Below are 24,838 nucleotides of genomic sequence, written 5' to 3' on the forward strand. Positions count from 1 at the left end.
AGACCTGGCCAGCCATGCTTTCTGATTCATTAGACCTCACACATTCTGCTGCTTTCCAGGTGACTGGGAAGGGAGCAGCTGCTGTGATTCCCCAACTGCCTTTTCCTGGCCTCTGAGTGCTTCCAAGCAGGCTACTGCTCCCGCCTGACATAGCACCCAGCTTGCATCGTGTGCTCACGACTCGGTGGTTTCCGGGGGACTTGGTGGCATCTGACTTGTTGTTCCTCAGCCCACTCCTCTGAGTCAGGCTCTCCCCAGCTGACTGTATTATTACAACTTCCTCCCTTGTTACTACAAACACCAAGTGTTGTTTACCAAATAGTGGTCCCCAAACTACCATCTCCTGTTATGAGAGGAAGCCAGTCCCGCTTGTAATCATCACAGTCAACATCACCAGGATATCACTGTACCCCCTCGCTGCTCTGAGCACTGTGCTACTGAGGTCATCTCTGACATTAATGGGAGTAAGCTTTCAAGAGGCGAACTGCTGAGTATCTTGAATCCAGAGGATTCCTGAGACTGACAGTGACCCCTTAATCAGAGAGCAGACAAATCTCAGTCCTTTGTGGTCCCAAAGTTGGAGCAGAGCAAAGCAGATTAGGATATTAAATAATAGCTCCTTACATTTGCATCATACTCAGAGTGTGCAAAACCCTTGCATCTTTTATTACATTGATCCCACAACAGCACATGGGTAGGGCCGGCATCATCATCTTTCTCATTTTACAGATGGGGAAACTGGGGCTTGAGAGGGGATGGGATTTGCCTGAAGCCATAGAGCTCATTCATGAAACGTGCCTGGCCTTTATTGTAGCCCTAGCACCAATATGGTCCTAACAAGTAGAAAGTACTCAATAAATGCTTGTTGATTGAACTCATGATTGACAGTGAGCCAGGACTTAAATTCAGGGCTTCTGATTCACAGCATAAATTTTTTTCTGCTGCACTATGATGGCCTAATTGAGCTCCTACAGCAATAGATAAAAATAGTCTGAAGTCAGGCTGGCTGGGTTCAGACCCCCTCCACCCTGTTTAGCCTATGACCCTGGCAGGGATTTGACCTCACTGTTTCCTCATCTGCAAAATGGGAGATAAGAACAACCATCTAAGTCATTGTGTTGTTGTGAGTATTAAATAAGAAAATGCATGAAAAGCACACACAGTGACTGGCTAATCTATCTAGGAAGGGCTTGAGTAAATGTTAGCAATAGTCACTATTACTCAAGGATAGGGACTGGGCCTTAGATATCTCTGTAACCCAGGACCTAGTATGCATGATTGGCACATACACATGAGTGTAGGACTCAAGACACTCATCTATCAAAAATGAAACTCGTGATATGACTTGGAGCAAGTCCCTTCCCCTTCTGTGCCTCAGTCCCCACACTTGTAAATAGAGGAGATTGGATCCAATAAATTCCATGGTTGCTCCAAGCTCTAAAATGTCACATCTAATTCAGTGGTTCTCAATGGGGGTAATTTTGATCCTGAGGGACAATTTTGATTGCCACACTTGGAGAGATGCTACTGGCATCTAGTTGGGTAGAGGCCAGGAATGCTGGAGACAATACACAGGACAGCTCCCTACAAAAAGAATTTTTCTGTCCAAAATGTCACTAGTGCTAAGGCTGAGAAACCCTGATCTAACTCTATGAAAATACCCACTACTCTTTGATTTGCTGGGCAAATGCCTTGTGTCTTGCAGCTTGCCAGCACCCCCAGGAGAGGAGAGTTCCTCGATGCAGTGGAACAGTCTATTGACTGCCCCTTCAGCTGCCACCTTCCACCCTCGGCACATTGATCTTGTTGGAGGTGGGAGGCTGGCCTAGGCATCTTTAATTTAAATTTGAACTCACTCCAGCTCATCACTAAACTCCAAGATGGGTCTGCCAGGGCAGGGGGAGAACATCTCTGGACCCAAGAAGCACTGAGCCCAGGCTGCAGACAGAGCCCCTAGAGATGTAGGGGCAGCCCCAGGCAAAGCTGAAAACTCTCTGGCACCCTTCCTCTCACACTCATGGATATTCTCAGCCTGGCTTTTAGGGTGATCTCCAACTCCTCTTCCCCTGTGACATTAATGAGTCCCCCCACCTGCCACCCAGCAGCACAAGGCATTGACTGTCTGAAGCCTCAGTGGCCCCAAGCAGCACTCCTTGGTCTCTACTAGGCTGGGTGGGGAGGGAATGTTGAGAACATAAGTAGAATAAACAGCTCATGAGACTGGGAAAACACCTATAGGATGGAACCACAGCCAAGGACACAAAAAATGCATGTGGATGGGAGGGCTTATCATCTGGGTTTCTCACCGGAAAGATGCCAGAGGACAGCACATCTAAAGCAGTGAGCAGCCCAGACATCTGACACCCCTGATTTCTGGTGAATAGAGCAAGAGGTACTTGGTGCTGGTACCCTTCTAGCCAGCCCAAAGAGGCATTTCAGAGGCAAGAAGATAGATATGAGTTTAGGTATGGAGATAGCATCCTTCTTTGATGACAAGATTTATTCCTGCTGGAATTGCACAGCCTGTAGTTCCTTTAAGCACAACTAAATACAGGTGGGTCAGTAGGGGGTAGTGGGGAGACTTTCAAGAAGTTACTAAGGCAGCCATATAAGCTTATTGGAAAAGCAGCAGGCAAGATCTTCCCTCTGCATATCATGGAGATGGAAGATGGAAAACAGTCATCATTCAGGTGGGACCCCTCTGAAAAGGTTTTTTTCTTAGAAGGAAGCCAAGTCTAAGCATAGCTAGACATTTGAGATCTTTCTCTGTAAACATGTCTCAAAGAAGGATTCCTTACCCTTACTGATTACAGAGTAATCAGATCTGGGGCATCTCAAACACGGGGTCTAAGGATGGTATTTATACTTATGGAATGGGAGAAAAAGGCAAGCACAGAGATGCCCTGGTTCAAGTTTGCTTTCCAATGTCACTACTTGCAGAGGTCTAATGGATCGCTGAGTAGGTAAGTGAGTATCTCCAGAAGGCTTAGAGAGTTTCACTGTTGTAGGAATTGGGTGACTTCAGTGTTGCCTTGGAAGTTCTAGGACAAAGTTCTCTTCCAGTCTCTATTGAATCGATACTGGTGTGGTATCTCTAATTCTGCTCTGGGGTCCCACACTCTCATAGAGCCTGGGTTGTCTCGATATTTTGTCCTTTCCCTTATTGTGCAAGTTATGCTGGTAAAATCCACTTTCCAGCATATTAAATTACTTTCATTTCAGCCTTTTAACACTCCTTTTGGCTGTTTTCTTCTTGGCTCCATGTGGACTTTGGAAAATGGATATCTGTAACACCCATTCATTAAATAACCACCCTGGCAGCTGGTCCTCTGGCCTCTGGAAGGCCCACTAGCCAGGGCAGTCAGAAGAACCCACAGATCAATGCCCAAGACACTAACCAGGGAATATTAGCAATTATGGTTCAATCTGGACTTACCCATTAAAGGACAATTGTGAGTTTTAGGTAGATGTCACAGACTCTGGAAATTTGCAGCCGAAAGCCAAATTACCTTTTATGAAATCGATTCTGGACATGGGGAAGAACTTACCCATGCTTTCCTGGAGTGGGTACCAAGAGAATCTCCTTTCCAACCTCATTGTGGGGCAGCAGCTGTGCGACGTACCTCCCGGAGGGCTGCAGGTGCCTGTGCACTGAGACTGCCAGTGTGCAGTGCTCACTGCTGCTGCGCATCCATGGGCTCAGGATGGTGTGCTTAGAGTCTGCTGAGGTGTTGAGGAGGAGGAAGGAGCCTGGAAAGAGACAGGGAAAGTGAATTTGCAGGTGTGTCCAGGCAGGAGGACCAGTAGCAGCTCTATGGCAGGACTTAGAGACCAATAACATCAAAGTCAGAGTTACTGGAGGCCTTTCTCAGCTTCTTTGCATATACCCAGCCCGAGGTCCCTCCTCGCTTAGATTTTCTTTGTAAATGGTATAGCCTGATGCAGGTGAATGGTGATTGGGTATGTGGGCTTTATAATCAGGCAGACCAAGGGTGTAACCTTAGCTCCCCTACTTGGTAGTTCTGTGTCCTTGAGCCTCAGTTTTTCATCTGTAAAACAGGAATAAAAACATCTATTTCAAAGGACTCCTGCTCTTCTGAGTGATCTTGGGCAAAGGATTGACTTTCTTAGGTTTCAGTTTCCTCGTTTATAAAATGGGGTGAGGAGGGTGGCTGAATTCAATAATCTCGTAAGATCCATTTCAGCTCTTGAGTCTATGAGTCATGTGAATTTGCAATTGGTCTCTACAAAGAAAGCCCTGCAAATCGCCCCTGGTGCCATGCCTGTGACAGAGTTTCCTTCTGGGACAAGCCAGCCCTGATTACAGTAGCACAGGCCAAATGACCTACAAGAAACCTACATTCATGAGGACTACCATCAGCATAAAAGCACAACACCATTTTACTCTTCCAGGCATTTCCTCTGATTAATTTTACTTGCCACACTTCTGCATTGAAGTTTTGGATCATTACATGCTGCTTCTTTTGCAGTGGAAACCTGTTCCACCAAGAGCCCCAACTTCCCCAGTGGGAACCAGCTAATGAGTGCTCAGCCTTCTTAAACCACCCCTGGCACTTCCAAGATCACGTCCTGTAGATAGCCCAATTTACCACACAGGCAAATGAACTAGCAGCCTGCAGTAAAGAAGGATGTACATGAAAGAAAGGAATTTCTATCAGAAGCAAAGCATTTTCCAAGGAGAAGGCATTGTGCCAGGAATTGGAGATCTGCAACCGAAAGTGGGTAAAGTGACTTCCGATTAAAATCAGAATGCAGTGAGCACAAGGCTGTTTCCGAGCTGGATCAGGGATTTGGGAGCGATACTAGGAACTGCACTCTCTGTGCTTGTTGGGAAGCTTTAGTGCAGCATGTGGGCGTCTCAAAAGTGTGCTGCAACCCTTAGTAAATAACATGTGTTTTTACAGTGGGGGAAACATTCTTGTCATGGGCACAGAGGAAAAGGAAAGGGATTAGAACCAAAGACTCAGAATTGGAGAGTTCATCTAGCACAATCCCCTTGCTTTTTTAGAGAAGCACTCTGGAGATCCAGATGGTGAAATGACTTGTCCAAAGTCTTGGTTTGGAAGTCAAGACCAGGCTCCAGGTCTCTGGACTCCTAAGCAGTACTCTTTCCCTTGTATCTTTCTCATTAGCCCACTGTGTCCTTTAGTTTAACATATGGTCAGTGTACAGCCAGAATGTATATAGCTCAGGAACTCAGAGGTGCAGGAAGGGAGAAACAAGGGCAGATAGGCACTGGACCATATTCATTTGTTCACTCCCTTCCTTACTCACTGCTTTCTGCTCTCAAATTTCATTCATTGGATGCCTATTTTGAGCAAACATCTAAGCACTGGCTCTGTGTTGAGGACACAGACATGAACCAGACACATTTCTGATCTTCAAGAACTCCAGGTTCAGTAGGGGTGAAGAGATGGCTGCAAGAGCAATAATCAAAAGTAGAGGTTATAAAGTCATAACACGTATATACATAAAGCACTTTGGAAGGCCCCAGGAAGAAGACATTAGGGCCAAGTGAGAAGATTCATGAAGAGGAAGACCTTTGAGCTAAGTCTTAAAGGGAGAGAAAAAAAAAAAAGATGTTGGCAGAACTGGCACTGAAAAGTTGAAGGGAAGAGAAGTAAACGTAGAAAATGTTTGGCTGCAGAGTAGAATACTTAGAGAGAAGATTGGGAAATAAGGAAGGCTAGAATGGTTTGTGGTGGGACCATACTATAGAGAGCATTTCATTCCTGGCTGAAGATTCCCAACTTTGTTTTTTGGATAATAGGGAGCCAGATATTTTGAATGGGATAATGACACCATCAGAGTGGTGCTGCAGGAAGACTGATCTGGTGCAGTGGGGGGAAGGGAGGGATCAATATTGATCCAACTTCATCTTACACCCCAGTACACACTAGGACAAGGATATAACTAAATGCAAATTCGAGGTGTTTACTATATTACTGTTGTAAGCAAAGGCAACATACTGGGAAATAGACTGGGATTTCAATACTAGGTTAGGGTGTATCTATCCAGAGCAAGTAAGGGTTGTGCAAATTTCTCTGGGGACACAGTCTTGCTCCAGATTCTTTAGGGGTATGGTCTGGGGTTAGGATGAAGCCAGTGTCATGCCCTTTGATAATTTATACATAAGGGAGCAGCAACTGTGCCCTGGTCTGAGACATTTCTCTGATGTTTTCAAGTTGATAGAAAGTTGGGTTGAAACCAGTAATTATTTTGGAGCTACTGAAGGAAAAAATGTGGACAAAATGAAGGCGATGACCCCTTCCTCTGAGAAAGATTTCATGTGTGCACACGTGTATACACATGGGAACCTCAAAAATCAAGCTGAAGCTGTTGGGGTGGTGGGGCCGGGCGTTCTTACAGCATCGCCGCTTCTCCCTTCTGGATGGGGAAATGCATGTAAATTCTGTCCTCATAATTCAGCACCTCAATAATGAGACGCTTTCAAAGCTGACTGGGAGATGGATTATTTTTCCAGTTCTAATATGTGAGATGATGTTTATATGAATTTTATTTTGTGCAACCGGACTATCAATAAGAGACTGAGCTTAAAGTATTTTCACTCTCAATGAAACTCTATAGTTGAGAGCTATCTCTTCATCAGCAGCTTTCCTCTACCAAAGGGAAAAAAAAATACTTTTCATAAGCTCCTTGGGATATTGTCAGTATAAATCTTTTAAAGTCAGTGAGAATTTCTCTCTCCTCTCCCTCTTTTCCATTTCCTGTTTATTTTGCTCAGGATGACATGGGGCTATGCGGAGGTTCCTGGGGTCCCTTCTAATTAAGAAGGATGGCCTAGCAGCCCACAGATCTTCGCCTAGTATGGCGATGGGCAGTGGAGAAGCAGATCAAAGCTCCCTGCTTATTCGGTGCCAGGATCATGTATCCTTTATATTGGATCGTGTTGATATGTTCAATGGTTAAATATGAAGTGGTTATTATTTTTACCTCTGGTCACCAACATAGGGATGTGCTGCTCTCATTTCAATCAGCAAGGCTCCAACGATGAGCCAGAAACCAAGCCCCATGAACTAGAGGTGAGGCAGACTTTCATATCTGTCCAGTTATAGGCCTTAGACGAATTATTTAAACTCTTTACATGTTAGTTTGCTCATACTGAATATGAGGATAGCCTACCACATATGGCAGTTGTGAAGGTTAAATTAAAAAACATGCATCAAGTGGCTGATACAGCACCTGCCCATCACAGGTATATGATCGATGTCGGTTCCCTGCCTTGAGGGGTATCTTAGTCTGAAACCCCTTTGATCAATCACTACACTTGGAATCAGAAGGACTCAATTTGGGCCCTAGCTCTGCCAGTACCAAACTTCCTTTGTTAAAAAATGAAAGGGTTGGATAGAGTCTCTCTAAGGATTCTTATAGCTCTAAACTGTCAGCAATTCTATCTACCCGCCTAGAATATTATTATTTTATTTTATTTTATTTTATTTTATTTTTATTTTATTTTTTTTTTAAATTTTATTTTGTCGATATACATTGTAGCTGATTAATGCTCCCCATCACCAAAACCTCCCTCCCTTCTCCCTCCCCCCCCTCCCCCCCAACAATGTCCTTTGTGTTTGTTTGTTGTATCAACTTCAAATAATTGTGGTTGTTGTATCTTCTTCCTCCCCGCCCCCCGGTTTGTGTGTGTATGTGTGTATGTGTGTGTGTGAATTTATATATTAATTTTTAGCTCCCTCCAATAAGTGAGAACATGTGGTATTTCTCTTTCTGTGCCTGACTTGTTTCACTTAATATAATTCTCTCAAGGTCCATCCATGTTGTTGCAAATGGCAGTATTTCATTCGTTTTTATAGCTGAGTAGTATTCCATTGTGTAGATGTACCACATTTTCCGTATCCACTCATCTGATGATGGGCATTTGGGCTGGTTCCAACTCTTGGCTATTGTAAAGAGTGCTGCGATGAACATTGGGGAACAGGTATACCTTCGACTTGATGATTTCCATTCCTCTGGATATATTCCCAACAGTGGGATGGCTGGGTCGTATGGTAGATCTATTTGCAATTGTTTAAGGAACCTCCATACCATTTTCCATAGAGGCTGCACCATTTTGCAGTCCCACCAACAATGTATGAGAGTTCCTTTTTCTCCGCAGCCTCGCCAGCATTTATTGTTCAGAGTCTTTTGGATTTTAGCCATCCTAACTGGGGTTAGATGGTATCTCAATGTGGTTTTGATTTGCATTTCCCGGATGCTGAGTGATGTTGAGCATTTTTTCATATGTCTGTTGGCCATTTGGATATCTTCCTTAGAGAAATGCCTACTTAGCTCTTTTGCCCATTTTTTAATTGGGTTGCTTGTTTTCTTCTTGTAAAGTTGTTTGAGTTCCTTATATATTCTGGATATTAATCCTTTGTCAGATGTATATTTTGCAAATATTTTCTCCCACTCTGTTGGTTGTCTTTTAACTCTGTGAATTGTTTCTTTTGCTGTGCAGAAGCTTTTTAGTTTGATATAATCCCATTTGTTTATTTTTCCTTTGGTTGCCCGTGCTTTTGGGGTCGTATTCATGAAGTCTGTGCCCAGTCCTATTTCCTGAAGTGTTTCCCCTATGTTTTCTTTAAGAAGTTTTATTGTCTCAGGGTGTATATTTAAATCCTTAATCCATTTTGAGTTGATTTTAGTATACGGTGAGAGGTATGGATCTAGTTTCATTCTCCTGCATAACGATATCCAGTTATCCCAGCACCACTTGCTGAAGAGGCAGTCCCTTCCCCAGTGAATAGGTTTGGTGCCTTTGTCAAAGATCAGATGGCAGTAAGTGTGTGGGTTGATTTCTGGATTCTCTATTCTATTCCATTGGTCAGTGTGTCTGTTTTTATGCCAGTACCATACTGTTTTGGTTATTATAGCTTTGTAGTATAGCTTAAAGTCAGGTAGTGTTATGCCTCCAGCTTTATTTTTTTTGCTGAGCATTGCTTTGGCTATTCGTGGTCTTTTATTGTTCCATATAAATGTCTGAATAGTTTTTTCCATTTCTGAGAAAAATGTCTTTGGAATTTTGATGGGGATTGCATTGAATTTGTATATCACTTTGGGTAGTATGGACATTTTCACTATGTTGATTCTTCCAATCCAAGAGCATGGAATATCTTTCCATCTTCTTGTATCCTCTCTAATTTCTCTCAGCAGTGGTTTGTAGTTCTCATTATAGAGATTTTTCACCTCCTTGGTTAAATCAATTCCTAAGTATTTTATTTTTTTGGTGGCTATTGTAAATGGGCAGGCTTTCTTGATTTCTCCTTCTGCATGTTCACTATTGGAGAAAAGAAATGCTACTGATTTTTGTGTGTTGATTTTGTATCCTGCTACTGTGCTGAAATCATTTATCAATTCCAACAGTTTTTTTGTAGAGGTTTTAGGCTGTTCGATATATAGGATCATGTCATCTGCAAACAGGGACAGTTTGACTTCATCTTTTCCAATCTGGATGCCCTTTATTTCCTTCTCCGCCTAGAATATTATTAATCCAGAGGAACTGAGTCTAGTCTCCAAGCCCCCAAGTCCTAAACACTTCTTCTAATTCACCTCTCTGAGGGTTCTATACTAACAGTTTCTATCAACTTCGGCAAACATTCTGTGGACTTTCCTGCTGAGGAGTAAACTGTGATCCTCTGTTCTGCTCTCCTCTCCCAATTTACACAAGCATCCCTAGGAGAGTTTCTGTCCTAGCATCCTTTGTTCCTGTGGATGCTTCTGCTAGAGGCTGGTACCACCTCTAAATGTCTGATATTTAACACAATGCTTGCCACATGGCAGGTACGCAATGATCTTAAAAATCAAAGTAACGTATCCACATGGCAAGGAATCAAATACAAGTAGCACAAAATAGCTTATATAACAATCTTTTAAAAAACTGTCCCCAAGCCCTGCTGCCCCTGGTCATGTCCCACACAGTGGAAGGAAAAAAAAAATGTTTCTTTTTTTTTGGCTTCAGCAACAGAAATTTATTTTCTTACAGTTCTGGGAGCTAGAAGTCTGAGATCAAGGTATCAGCAGAGTTGATTTTTTTCTGAAGCCTCTTTCATTGGCTTGCAGATGACTGCCTTCTCCTTGTATCTTCACATGGTCTTCCCTCTGTGCATATCTGTTATTAGATTTCCTGTTCTTTTTTTTTTTTCAGCATCTGGGCAGCACAAGGATTGAACCCTGGACCTTGGTGTTGTCAGCACCATTCTCTAAACCATTGAGCTAACCAGCCTGCAAATCTCCTCTTCTTATAAGGACAACAGTCATATTGAATTAGGGCTCACCTTAATGACCTCATTTTAACTTAATTACCTCTTTAAAGACACTGTCTCCAGATACAATCACATTTGGAGGTTCTGGGGATTAGGACTTCAACATATGAATTCGGGGGAGGACACAATTCAGGGTTGATAGAAGTTCAGACATCATTATCTCTCACTTATTTTTATTTCCTCCTTCCCAGTCTTCCTCTCACCAATCTAGTCTCTTGCCATCTGACGAATACTACTAGATTTAAAAAGTTTTATGTCTGCTCAGAATCTTCTCTTTTCTGTCTTTAAAACCTTGCTAAATGGATTTGAATTCTGGTATTGGCCAGCCACCAAAAATAAATTGATAAATAAACCATTGCCAAAGTGTTGTTTTCCAAACAAATTTAAGACATGATTTAAGTCAAGGAGACATTGAATAAAAAAGATAAAAACAAAACAAAACAAAAAAAGTTCAGTTGAGCATGGTGTTATAACACCAAGATCAAAGGATTCGGATCGCTGTACTATTGGTCAGTCACCGCCCCCCAAAACAAACAAACAAACAAACAAACAAACAAACAAACAAACAAACAAACAAACAAATAAAAACAATTCAAGGAGACATAGACCCCCACCTATCAAGGTAGGAGTCAAAAATATTTATGAACATGTTTGAAAACCACCACAATCCTGAAATCCAGTTTTCTCCTTTATAAAATGGAGTTGAATTTTTCCCCCAGGGAGATAAGGTGAAGAAGATCCTGTATAAAATTTGAGAAGTTCTTCAAAAAGTCATGGAGAAATTCACATTATCTTTCTTATTTTATTTTATTTTAAAAATTTTATTGGTTATGCATATTCATGGGGTGCAAAGCTGGCTGTCACCACTTGTGCCCAACTTGTGATGGCCAGATCAATAGTATCAGGATGCACATTACCACAAATTGTGATTATTCCCCATGTCCCCCACCCAATTAATCCCTGATCTTCCTACCCCTCCCCCCTCTCCACTCCATTCTGCAACCCTAGTTTGCTCTCTCCCTCTGCAAGTCCAACACACCACTGTGGCTTTTCTTTCCTTCCTTCTTTCTCTCTTTGCTCTGACTTATGAGTGAGGACATGTGGTATTTTTTTCCTTTGTGCCTGCCTGGCTTAGACTTCGCTCAACATAAGTTTCTCCAAGCTCATCCATCTGCTGCAAATGGCAGAATTTCATTCTTTTTTTATGGCAGAGTAGGATTCCATGATGGATATATACCACATTTTCCTTATCTAGTCATCTGTTGATGGACATTTAGGTTGGTTCCATACCTTGGCTATTGTAAATACAGCTGTGATGATCATGGGAGTGCAGGTATCCCTTCAACAGGATGATTTACATTCCTTTGGGTATATACCTAGAAGTGGGCTTGCTAGATCATATGCTAGATCTATCTGTAGTTGTTTGAAAATGGCCATACTGTTTTCCATAGCGGTTGTACTAATTTACAGTTCTACCAACAGTGTAGGAGTGTTCCTTTCTCTCCACATCCTCATCAGCATTTATTATTCTCCATCTTTTTGATTATAACCAGTCTAACTGGGGTGAGGTGATATCTCAATGTAGTTTTAATTTGCACTTTCCTGATGATTAGTGATGTTGAGTATTTTTTAAAAAATGCCTATTGGCCATTTGTATGTCTTCCTTAGAAAAATGCCTATTCAGCTTCTTTGCCCATTTTCTAACTGGGTTATTTGTGCTTTTTTTTTTTTTTTTTTTTTAACTGGGTAATTGCTTGAGTACCTTGTATATTCTGGATATTAATCCCTTGTCAGATGTGTAAATATTTCTCACACTCTGTACATTGTTGTTTCACTCTGTTGATTGTTTCTTTTGCTGTGCAGAAGCTTTTTAGTTTGATATAGTCCCATTTGTTTATTCTTTTGTTGCTTGTGCTTTTGGGCTCTTGTTCATAAAGTCTATGCCCAGTCCTAGTTCCCGAAGTGTTTCCCCTATATTTTCTCTTAGTAATTTTATAGTTTCAGGTCTTATACTTAACTAAGTGTTTAATCCATTTTGAGTTGATTTTGGTATATGGTGAGAGGTGAAGGTCTAGTTTCATTCTTCTACATATGGAAATCCAATTTTCCCAGCACAACTTATTGAAGAGGCAGTCTTTTTCCCAATGTATGTTTTTGTTGCCTTTGTCAAATACCAATTGGCTGTAAGTCTGTGGGTTGATCTCTGGGTTCTCTGTTCTGTTGATCTCTGGGTAGACTCACTGGTCTGAATATCTATGTTTATGCCAGTACCATGTTGTTTTGGTTACTATAGCTTTGTAGTATAATTTGAAGTCAGGTAGTGTAATGCCTCCAGCTTTTTTTGTTTGTTTGTTTTGCTCAGTATTGTTTTGGAAATTTGTGGTCTTTTTTGTTCCATATGAATGTTAGGATTGTTTTTTCTATTTCTGTGAAAAATGTCATTGGTAATTTGATGGGAATTGCATTGAATCTGTAGAAAACTTTGGGTAGTATGGACATTTTCACAATGTTAATTCTTCTAATCCAAGAGCATGGAATGTCTTTCCATCTTTTTGTGTCTTCTTTATTTCTTTCAGTAGTGGTTTGTAGTTCTCATTGTAGAGATCTTTTGGTCCTTGGTTAAATTAATTCCTAGGTTTTTTTTTTTTCTTTTGGTGACTATTGTAAATGGACTTACTTTCTTGATTCTCTTTCTTTTAGCTCATTGGAGAATATAAACACAACTGATTTGGAGGCATTGATTTTGTATCCTCCAACATTAATGAAATATTAACCAGCTCTTAGAGTTTTCTGATAGAGTCTTTTGATGTTTCTATACATAGGATCATGTTATCTGTCTACAGGGACAGTTTGACTTCATCTTTTCCAATCTGGATGTCCTTTAATTCTTTCTCTTGCTCAATTGCTCTGGTTAGTACCTCCAGTACTATGTTAAATAGGAGTAATGAGAGTGGGCATCCTTGTCTTATTCCTGTTCTTAAGGGAAAGGTTTCAGTTTTTCCCCATTCAAGATGATATCGGTGGTGGGCTTGCTGTAGATGGATTTTATTGTGTTGAGATATTTTCCTTCCAACCTAATTTGCTGAGTATTGTGAAGGAATGTTGAATTTTGTCAAATGCTTTTTCTGCATCTATTGGGATAATCACATGGTTTTTTATCTTGATTTTGTTGATGTGGTGTATCACATTTATTGACTTGTGTATGCTGACCTATCCTTGCATTTCTGGGGTGAATCCCACTTGATCATGGTGTATAATTTTTTTGATGTGTCATTGTATTCTGATTTCTAGTATCCTATTGAAGATTTTTGCATCTATGTTCATCAGAGATATTGGTCTGTAGTTTTCTTTTTTTGTTGTATATTTATCTAGTTTTGGTATCAAGGTGATACTGGTCTCATAGAATGAATTTGGGAGAGTGGTCTCTGTTTCAATTTTTTGGAATAGTTTGAAGAGAATTGGTATTAATTCCTCTTTAAAGGTTTGTAGAATTCAGCAGTAAAGCCATCCAGTCCTGGGATTTTCTTTGTTGGGAGATTGCTAACTACTGCTTCAATTTTGTTGCTTGTTATTGGTCTGTTCAGGTTTTCTGTGTCTTCTTATCTTGGTCTTGGTAGTTTGTATGTGTTTAGAAGTTTATCTATTTCCTCCAGGTTTTCAAATTTGTTGGCATATAGTTGTTTATAATAGTCTCTAATGATTTTTTGTATTTCTGTGGAATCAGTTGTAACATTTCCTTTTTCATTTCTGATTTTCATTATTTGGGTCTTCTCTCTTCTTTTTTTTTTTCCTGTTAAGCTAGCTAATATTTTGCTTATCTTCTCAAAAAACCAACTTTTGTTTCATTGATCTTTTGTATTTTTTTTTTTTTTTTGGTCTCTATATTATTTAGTTCTACTCTAATCTTGACTATTTCTTTCAATCTACTAACTTTGGGATTGGATTGTTATTGTTTTTCTAGTTCTTTTATGTGTAGAGTTAGGTTATTTACTTTAAAATCTTTTAATTTTTTTATTGTAAGCATTTATTGCAATAAACTTCCCTCTTAGAACCACTTTTGCAGTATCCCACAGGTTTTGATATGATATGTTTTTATTTTCATTGTTTTCTAGAAATTTTTGATTTCCTGTTTAATTTATTTTTGGACCCATAAGTGATTCAGGAGACTGTTGTTTAATTTCCATGTATTTGTATAGAGTCCTGAGTTTTGTTTGCTATTAATTTCTAGTTCTAATCAATTGTGGTCTGAAAAGATAGTTGAGATGATTTCAATTTTTAAAATGTTATTGTGACTTGATTTGTGACCTAACATGTGGTCTGTCTTGGAGAAAGTTCTGTGTGCTGATGAGAAGAATGTATATTCTGTAGTTGTTAGATGAAATGTTCTGTAGATATCTGCCATGTCCAATTGGTCTAAAGTGTAGTTTAAATCCTGTATTTCTCTGTTGATCTGTTGCCTAGATGATCTGTCTAATGATGAGAGGGGGGTGTTCAGGTCCCTCACTATTATTGTATTGGGGCCTATCTCTTTCTTTAGGTCTAATAGTGTTTGCTTTATATATCTGGGTGCTCCAGTGCTGGGTCCATATATATTTATGGTTTTTATGTCTTCTTGCTGGACTGATCCCTTTATCATTGTATAATGGCCTCTTTATCTCTTTTTATGTTTTTTGTTGTAAAATCTATTTTATCAAATATAAGAATAGCTACTCCTGCTCATTTTTGGTTTCCATTTGCATTGTATGTCTTTTTCCATCCCTTCACTATTAATCTTTGTGCACCTTTACTGCTGAGGTGAGTCTTGAAGACATCAAATAGTTGGGTTTTGCTTTTTGATCCAATCTGTCAGTCTGTGTCTTTTGAGTAGAGAGTTTAATCCATTTACATTTCAGGTTGTTATTGAGAAGTATTATCTTATTCCTGGCATTTTATGGCTTTTTGTTTAGATGTCTTGAGTATCATTTGTTCCTTTCTTCTCCCTTGATTACTGGTCTTCAATGTTTGTGGGGTTTTTTTGGAGGTGGTAAGATTTAGTTTCTTTTGTTTTTCTCATTTGCATTTGTGTTTTACTGGTGGATTTTGTTCTTACTTGTGTATTTGTGGTATTAATTATTGTTTTTCAGATTCCGGATGCAGGACTCCTTTGAGAATTTCTTGTAGGACTGGTCATATGGTTATGAACTCCTGAAATTTTTGTTTGTCTGGGAAATACACTATTTTTCCCTCATTTCTGAAGGATAGCCTTGCTAGGTATAGTATTCTTGGCTGGCAGTTTTCTTCTTTTAGTATTTTGAATATGTCTTCCCATTTTCTTCTTTCCTGTAGGGTTTCAGTTGAGAAGTCTGCTGTTAGCCTGATGAGGGCTCCTTTATAAGTGACTTGACACTGTTCTCTTGCTACTTTTAGGATTCTCTCTTTGCCTTTAAGATTTGTCAGTTTGACTACAATGCATCTTGGAGAGGATCTTTTCGGATTGAAACTGTTTGAGGATCTTTGAGCTTCCTGGATCTGAAGGTTTGTGGCTCTCCCTATACCTGAGAAGATTTCCATTATTATTTCATTGAATAGATTTTCAGTGCCACAGTGCAGAGTCCTGATTTCTTGTGGGGAGGATGGGGGTTTGGCCTGATCTCCTGCCTGCCTAGATGCCTCCCCTGTTGGCAGCAGTTCAGCACAGGGTCCTTGGAAGGAAAATTTTTAAGGATTTTTAATTTCTTTAGATGGCTGTCTCCATAATTCTAAATATTATTATCATAGTGTTATTTGTGGGTGCAACAACTTTAGACTTTCTACATTGATGGTGTGATAAGAAAAATGACAACCACCTCCTTCTAATTCTTGGTTTTTAAAATCCTGATTTTTTAATTCACCTTTTTTGTTGCTTACCTTTTTAACTATACATGATATTACTTGTCCCATAAACTTTAGGCAATGTAACATGACTCCCTCACTATTAGATGAGGCTGTGAGTCTTCCTGCCCTGCCTTGTACTTTTCCTCTTCCCTCTCCACCTCCTAAGCTGTACTTTTTCTTTACCTTGTCAAGGTTGTGTAAGATTGATTTAGTCTTTTTTCTTTTGTTTACAGGTTGATGCTAAATGTTGAAAATCAATAAACAGACCTCTTATAATGATAAAATAAAAAAATAAACAGACCTTTTGTTGGGCTGGTTCACAGACCCTTCTATCCCATCCTGTGCAGGTCCTGAGTCAGGTAAGTGAAAGAAAAACCGAGCAGCAATGGGCAAAGTGGACATGCTTTATTTTTAGATGTGAGCTCTGCTGACCAGTGGTTCAGAGCTGCTGCCTTCCATACTGAAAGAGTACTCACAATAGCAGCAATGAGACAAGGGGTACACAGGTGTGCATGCACACTAATTCTACTCCCACCCAACTTGTTTATAAAAGATGTGCTGAATCATACCCAGCCAGACACCAGGTGAGAGTTTCTGACCAAACTAACTCCACTTTCCTCACACCTTTTATACTGATGACTGTATTGTTTTTATTGCAATGAATAAGGATTATATTTATAATCTTCTCCACGGGTCCAGTAGTATGGTGGTACTTCAAAAAGTTCATGGAAAAATAGTGGAAAAATTTAAAAGACAACGCAAATCTTTCCACTATTTTTCTACAAACTTTTTGAAGTACCCTCACACACCCCACTCCAAGGAGAATGTTTCCAGCATCAGGATCAAATGAATTCTTTCTCAGTCTCTGTCTCTCTCTGTCTTACATTGTTACTTTTCAAAATTGTGTCACACTTTAATTTGCCTTGTATTTGAATCAGGACTTTCTTGTGCAGTTTGTTTTTCCAGGAATTTCTAAATGCTTTCTCTTTTATTTATTTTATACCTACCTTTTCACCATATCACTAACACTCTATATACTCAAAAAATCACTCCCTTCTTCTTGAAGACACTGCCTTCCTCTTTTAATTTGTACCTGTCACTTTCTGGGCCCCCAGCATAGCTATTATCCTGGAATTTCTTTTCACTGGGACTGTATGATAGTCCCATCATCCTCAGGAAACTTCATTAGGGAGAAATTTCTTTCTGAATCTTTGAATATCTGAAATATTTTTATTTCATTTTCATACTTGCTTGATAGCTTTTCTGGCTCTGGTTTCCAGATTAGAGATTCTGCCTCAGAAATTTAAGGTCTAGCTTCCGGTTTTGCTAGCATCCGTGTTACTGAGGAAAAGTCTGATGCTGATTTTATTTGTAATTTCTTTTTAGTTGACCTCTTTTCTCTCTTTGGAAGCTTTTAGTATCTTTAATCCTAAAGTTCTGAAATTTAAATATAATGTATCTATATAAAAATTCATCTGTGGCATTTGCTGGGCTCTTTCAATCAGAAAATGTCTCTTTTATCTCTGGCAAATCATGTTTTATTATTTCTCTGATAATTTAATTACTCCGTATGCTCAGTCTTGAGTCTTTCAAGTTAATCTTTAATTATTCTTTTAAGTTAATTTCTGTTACCTGATTTATCTTTGCTTTCTGTGGGATCAGTTTTATATATTGATCTTTCTTTTTCATGCTGTTGGGTTATTCATATGTTGGGTCAGCCTTGATCAGCCCCTTATATTTAAGCAGGAGAGACTAGGGAGGCTGATAGGAACTCTGCGAATGTAGATGGTGCCTGTTCTTAATGGCAGAATTTGCCTGAATGGGTGCAATTGCTGGGGAGTGTCCAGAGTGGGCCAAAATGGGGTGCTTGCTCCCCAATGTCAGGGTGAAGGATATGTCGCTCTGGGCATGAGCACTCTCACAAGCAGCCCTAATTTTTTCATACCACTTAAATTTTTAGTGAACAGCTCCTTTTCTTTTCCCCTATGTTTAAGTATCCTGTTACCTTTTGTTCTAGAAAAATGGGACTGGAAAGGAGGTAGGGTCATCTGGGTTAACCACAGAGAATTTTTCATTCTTCCTCCTTACCCTCACCCTTCCTTCCAGGTGATCCTTTACCTGTACTCTCACAGATGGGCTCCATCCTCTGCTCTAAACCCTTTTTGCACATTCTGGGCTGTGGCCAATTAATTTCCTCCATCGACAGTTTCTGACTCCTCTTTATGCTCTAGAAATCAAGCACACCTCCCCTCCTGTTCTGTTTGCTGTTCAGAATTTCTCCCTTTGTTGAATCCTTTAATATAACTTCAGTGGGCTCTCAGGAGAGAAGGAGACAAATGTGTGCTCTATCCACCTTTCTGAACCAGAAGCCTCTTAATCATATTCTCTGAGTGAGAACATGAATAAACAAATGCATGGATGGACAGATTTTCATCTCAAAAAATCAAACATGATCCTGGCATCATTGGCTAATTGTCCATAGTGCAATAAACTATTAACTAATTACTGCAGGCTATTACTCATTCAGATGGTCATGATGCTATTCATGTTAGGTGGGCACTAAGGAATAGCAGAGGTTTAATGGGTTGGAATACGGACAGAAGTGCAGTATGATGCACACAGACCTCACCCAGATTCATGCCCCTTGCTGTAGCATCAGGGCGCAGTGCTGTGCCAGCATCAGGGAATACCCTGTGCCTGCTCCCACAGCACCTTCCACAGCACCTTCCACAGCACACCAGCCCCACAGGGTGTTCATGTGTATTATGAGAAAGCTCTGTGATCAAATGAGTTTGAGGACTCCTGGGTTCCACAGAAGTAAATAGGTTCTTTCACTGATGGACTCTTCAGAACCTTAATATGCCAGTATGAGTTGTGGCTCCTCAGGAGTGGAATATAAAGTGAGGCATTTCACAAACTCCTTTGGGCACAGAACTCTCTTGCCACTGTGTATCATGTACCATGGCACATGCTTTGGAAACCCTCCTCTAACCTATTTCTGCTCCAGAGACCATTTGCAGAAAGTAAAAGGGAAGAAAATATCATTTAAAAAAAGGTAAAGCACAGAGAAAATAATATATCCACATCCATATCTATCCTATCTATATTTATATCCATATGCATCTATATATCTATATCTACATCTATGCCCCTATCTACATCATCTATGTCTATATATCTATATCCATATTTATATTTGTGTTTATATTTATATCCATGTCCATCTATCTATATTTTTGTATCTATACCTGTATCTATATCTCTATATCATTTATTCTATGTCTGTGTCTATGTCTATATCTATATCTATCTACGACTATGTCTATGTCTATGTCTGTGTCTATATCTATATCTATCTATTTCTATCTCTATCTGTATCTACATCATCCTTTAAATCTTCTCTATTTTTCAAAATTTCAAACTGTCCCCTCATCAAGACCGAAGCTCCTTGTGGCAGAACCACGCTTTTGGAAAGGCACCTGTGAGTTACTCCACTGTCTCTCTGCCTGAGAAGACTTTAAAACATGACATTCCATATCTGACTTTGAGAATATTAGAGATAGAAACAAACATGGTGGTCACATAGCTTAATCACTTGTTGTACTGGGGAGAAAACCGAGAAGCAAAGTTCAACTTGCCCAAGTTCACTCTGCAAGTCAGTGGTAGACCGGGGATTAGAAACAAGGCTTTTAGACCCCCCTGACCAGTAGAACACCCAGTATCTGTCTGTCTGCATGATAGAAATCTACAATGATGTTTTCAGTCAGATGTCTTGGGCTTTGTTCTCCAGTTGCCCCAAACATCACTTTGCTTTCTCTGCACTGGCACGACTCTGGGGATCACACCCAGCAGCCAGTCTCAAGCTCTTCTATCTGACCATTCCCAGAGGTCACAGATGAAGGCCTGGGCAGGTGGGACCCTGAGAGAGGAGTTTTCCTTTTGAAACCACTCATGGAGGTTTTGGATGGCCTCACAGTGTCTGGGCTCCTCTGTTTGTGTGGCCTTATGAAGTGGCCAAAGCAAATTGGAACCACTCAAAGAGTCTTCTTTTGTTGCTTTTCAAATTCAAGTTTTACTACTCTGTAGATTTGACTCACATTTTAGGTTTTAGAGCAGGATTTTGAAGTGTAGAGGAAGGAGTAGATGAGATCATATTCACTAGCTTGCTTTGCCTAGTAAATGGATAACAGAAATGCAGAACTTCAATGATCTAGAGCTCTTGGAAATCATTTGGTCCAACCATTTCACCTTGCAGGTGAGGAAATTCAGTCCAACGGGGTGAGTGATATGCTTGGCTTCTACAGCAGGCAGCTGAACTGTGTTAGGACCCACCCAGGGAACTTTGTCTCACCTTGTCTTGATGTCAAATATTTGGAATTAGTTCTGCCACCCTTCACTACCAGGATGTAAATATATTGCTTTTTCTGTGTCTTCTTTTAGAAGCACTTTGAAGAGAGATGGTATCAGCTTTTGAGATCAAATGATTAAAAAAACCAAGTATGTTCATTAAGGTAGGGAAGAGAGGTAGAGGAAGTTGATTTTTCTTGATAATATTATTAATCTTAACACAATGAGTTCAGTTGTAGCCTAGAGGTAGTCGTACATTTAAACATTTAGTGGATTTCTGTAAACTAACAATGTAATAGGCAAAATTCCCTAGAAATGATAAGATATATTTATGTGTATGTATGTGTAGTAAATATATGTTTAATTATGTGTGTAGATGTATATCTGTGTGTGTGTGTGTATGGGTATGTTTTATACATTCCCTTTTAGATCTCTGACCCTGTTAAAAAGAATAAATCTTTTTTAGGATAGACACATAGGTAGTTTTTCCAATAGATACCAGAGAAAAGGGGAAAAGCCAATAATCTCCACATACTGCATGTGTGTCCTAAAGTATCAGAAAACAACAACAACAACAAAAAGATAATAAAAGGTAAAGCAATAAATAGAAGGAAATGGAAGCTAAACTGCTGAGAAACCTTTTTTTCCCCTAAGAGCTCATTTTGGTAATCCTTAAGGAAAATAGAAAAAGCACTTGATCTGATGAGAGAGAGAAAGGGGAACCAAATGACAACAAAACAATTGATTTAATTCAATGAGAAACAGGAGGAATGAGAGATAAAATTATCTGCTGCAGGAGATGTGAGGAAGGGGGGTAATTAGGGCCCCAGAGTGCCTTCAGGGGAACAAGCTCCACTGGACAGAGAGAGGCACAAAATCAAGCTTTCCCTTTTCCACCTGGGATCTTAGCTCTAGAATCAGATTGTTAACTTTTGCTTAAAGTCCCAGATGTCAGGTATAAACGTCTTCCACGTTACTTTAAAAATTTTTGTTAAGAAGTAGCAGGCTTTATCAGCTTTTCTGTGCATTTCATTGATTATTTTTTAATTAAAAAATTTTAAAAGCAATTTTTTGCCCATTTTCTCTCAGGAGTTTCACAGAATGGATCCCAGACTGATATAATAAGTTCTGATGTTTCATGTGCTGTGGCTCTCAGGAACCCTGCTGCTGAAGGAAGATGAAATGTGGGCAAATGTTAATAACCAAGCCACACAGCTAAAAGCCAACCAAACAAACAAGCAAACAAACAGGAAAGGCTGACACTACTGTGTGTCGTTTGCATGCCACTTTGGGAAAGCTGCATGGGGCACCCAGAGACCATTTCTCCCATTCTCTTTGTTATTCAGAAGAGGAACTGCACGTGCAGGAAGATGATGTATCTGCAAGGTTAGATGGCTAGGCTGAGTTCTCAAAGGTTCTATGATTCTGTTTTCTTCTAATTGGTCTTCCCACTTCTCACTTACACTGCACCCCTCCCATACACAGCAGCCAGAGCCATCTTAAATACAACTTAGTCCATCTCTCCCTTGTTTTAAACTCTTCTGTGGCTTCCCACTGACCACAGATTAAAATCCAAATTTCTTACTACAAGGAAAGCCAGAGTGGAACTGGTCTGTAGCAAATTCTGTAGTTGGCTCACTTCATTCCCTGACTGACTTCCTTCTCTCCTGTCTTTTTCTTTTACTGAGACTGGAAGTAAGAAAAAAAAAAAAAAAAAGACTTATTTTAACCAGCCTTCCTTGCAGCTAGGAGTGGCCATGTGACACAGTTCTGGCCAGAGAAATGTAAGCAGAATATGTGCCAGATTTAGCAAATTAAATAATGGAATACCCAGTTCAATGTGAATTTCAGGTAAATAATGAGCAATTTATTTATTTTATTTTTTAGTTCAAAAGTGTTGAAAATATTGCATGGGAGAATGCTTATACTGAAGAGACTTTTTGTTATTTATCCGAAACTTGCACTTAACTGGGCATCCTGTGTTTTATCTGACAACCCTATGTGCTAGAGATTTTGAGGAAAATGTCCCCATTCTGTTTCTTTCTTCTTCTTTTTGCCTGGAACATGGACATACTGCCTGGAGCTGTGGCAGCTACCTTGTGACCATAAAGTGACAAGCATGTGCACATGGAATAGAAAGGTAACAAGAACTGAGTTCTAATGGTGTTGGTGGGTATCTAAACCAATACTGAATGACCTGTCTTTGGCCTTCTTATTGTGGGAAAAACAGAACACCCAAGATCCTTCTCTGGCTAAGCCACTGTAGAAATTTCTGTTGTTTTGCAGCTGGTGCTCTGTGAACATGGGGATCTTGTCTGTATTGGGCTGGCTGACCGATACCTAGAACAATACCAGGAACAAGTGTTTTTTCATTAAATGTTTGCTAAATGGATAAAGAAATGATAGTTAACAAAAAAGCAGGCAATTCACTTATTTCCTTGTATCTTATCTAAAATAGTGTCATAATTCTTATTTACATTGGGGAGGATGTTTGTTTTTTTTCCTTTTGAACTGACTGATTGCTACAGAAGGGCTACTATTTGCAATACAAAACAAATCAATTTTAAAAATGCCTGGAAATTTTGACTCTTAAGATCAGTATATTTGAAATTGTGGTTTGTAACACATTAGTAGGCCATAAGATCAATTTAGTGAGTCCTGACGAGTGTTAAATAAAAAGGAGGAGAAGGAGGAAGAGATCAGCATGAGGAAGAAGTATAATGAAATTTTAAAATATCCACGTTGTAACTCTCCTTTGGGAAACAGGTCTCCTTTGATCTGTACTTACCCGTACACTCACACACATGCTCACACACAACGTTATGTGTCCTGTGTTGTTACATAAAATATATTTCTTACTGTGGATCACCGTAAAAAAATTGAAAGCCAGGCTCAAGATGAATATTGTTCAAATTTCAAATGTTCATATGTAGAAATTACATCCGGTTCTGGTCCCTGAGCCATCTCTTATTAGCTGAGTAATTTTGGGGGGAAGGTAATCTATTTGGAAAGCATCTCATGATTTATAAAACTCTCTCATACAAACAATCTTACAACACCTGGTGAAATAGACGCTATCCCCAGTTGTGGCTGTGGTAGCCACCAGCCGCATGTGGCTACTGTGTACCTGAAGTGGGGCCGGTGCAACTGAGGAACTGGATTATTTATTCTATTTGATTTTAATTAATTTAAATTTAAAAACAGATGGCTTGATTCAGTTATTGGAAAGATATGTTTGGAACAACTTGGTTATACGAATCTAATTTTTCAACTATAAATTTTATGAAATACAGATCAGGTATTTCAGATGACAATTTAGTCTCCGAATTGAAATGTGCTGTCAGTATAAAATGCACACTGAATTTCAAAGATTTAGTACAGAAAAAAGAAGATACAATATTTGATTAATAATTTTTATATTGATTACATGTCAAAATGATAATATTGGATTTGGAGGGCTAAATAAAATGCCATATTAATATTAAGTTCATCTGTATCTTTTTAGTTTTTGTAATGTGGTTTCTAGAAAACTGAAATGACATTTTTGGCTCATGCTATATTTTTATTGGACAGCACTGCTGCAAGGATTAACTACCTTGCCCTAGGCCACTAGATGAATAAGTGCTTCAACCACTATTACAGTCTGGATCACTCGACTCCAAGCCTATGGCTCTTCCTACTAAATGACAAGTCACATCTACCTAGGCTTCATTGTTCCTATCTTTAAAAACAGAGTAAACTAGAGGATGATAATAGCAATAATGATGGCTAACATTTAATGAGTACCTACCATATCCTGGGCACTATGTTAACATTTTACAAAGTTTACAGCATTTGATTTAGCAACAACCCTATAAGGTAGGTATATGATTATTATACCCACTTTTAGATGAGAAAACTAAGGCTCAGAGATACTAATTAACTTGCCTGTCACCTCCACGTGGTGCAGACTGAGGGGCTCGGAGCCCAGGAGGTCTATGCAGATGACCGAACAATTAGGGCCGATGACTGAACAATTAGGGCCTTTCCCCGGACTTTGGCCCTCACAAAAGCAGGTGGACTCTGTTTGGGAGGTAGCACTATATCTCTAGAGTCCTGTTAGATTCATTTCCTTGGGGAAATAATGGCTGTCTGATGTTGCTGCTGATTCTCACATTACTCTCTTATGACAGTAATCTCCAATCTCCACAGTCATTGAATATATAGATAAGGCTCAATAAGTTAACTCCTTATTGGAAAAATTCTAACCAGAAAATTGAAATTTGTCCATTCAACAACCTCAGAATATTCATTCTTCTCATCAGCACATGGATCATTCTCCAGGATAGATCACATATTAG

General features: G+C 39.6%; 1 protein-coding gene across 1 annotated transcript in view; it reads right to left on the reverse strand.

Annotated features, from left to right (window-relative positions):
- The window catches only part of ALK (ALK receptor tyrosine kinase), a 731,313-nt gene that overhangs the window by 337,501 nt on the left and 368,974 nt on the right, over positions 1-24,838 (reverse strand). The window contains exon 4 of the mRNA XM_063078008.1: positions 3,549-3,750. Within this exon, the coding sequence (XP_062934078.1) occupies positions 3,549-3,750 (202 nt within the window). The remainder of the gene's footprint in view (positions 1-3,548; positions 3,751-24,838) is intronic.

Source organism: Cynocephalus volans, chromosome 14, assembly GCF_027409185.1.
Source record: "Cynocephalus volans isolate mCynVol1 chromosome 14, mCynVol1.pri, whole genome shotgun sequence".
Lineage (NCBI taxonomy): Eukaryota > Metazoa > Chordata > Mammalia > Dermoptera > Cynocephalidae > Cynocephalus > Cynocephalus volans.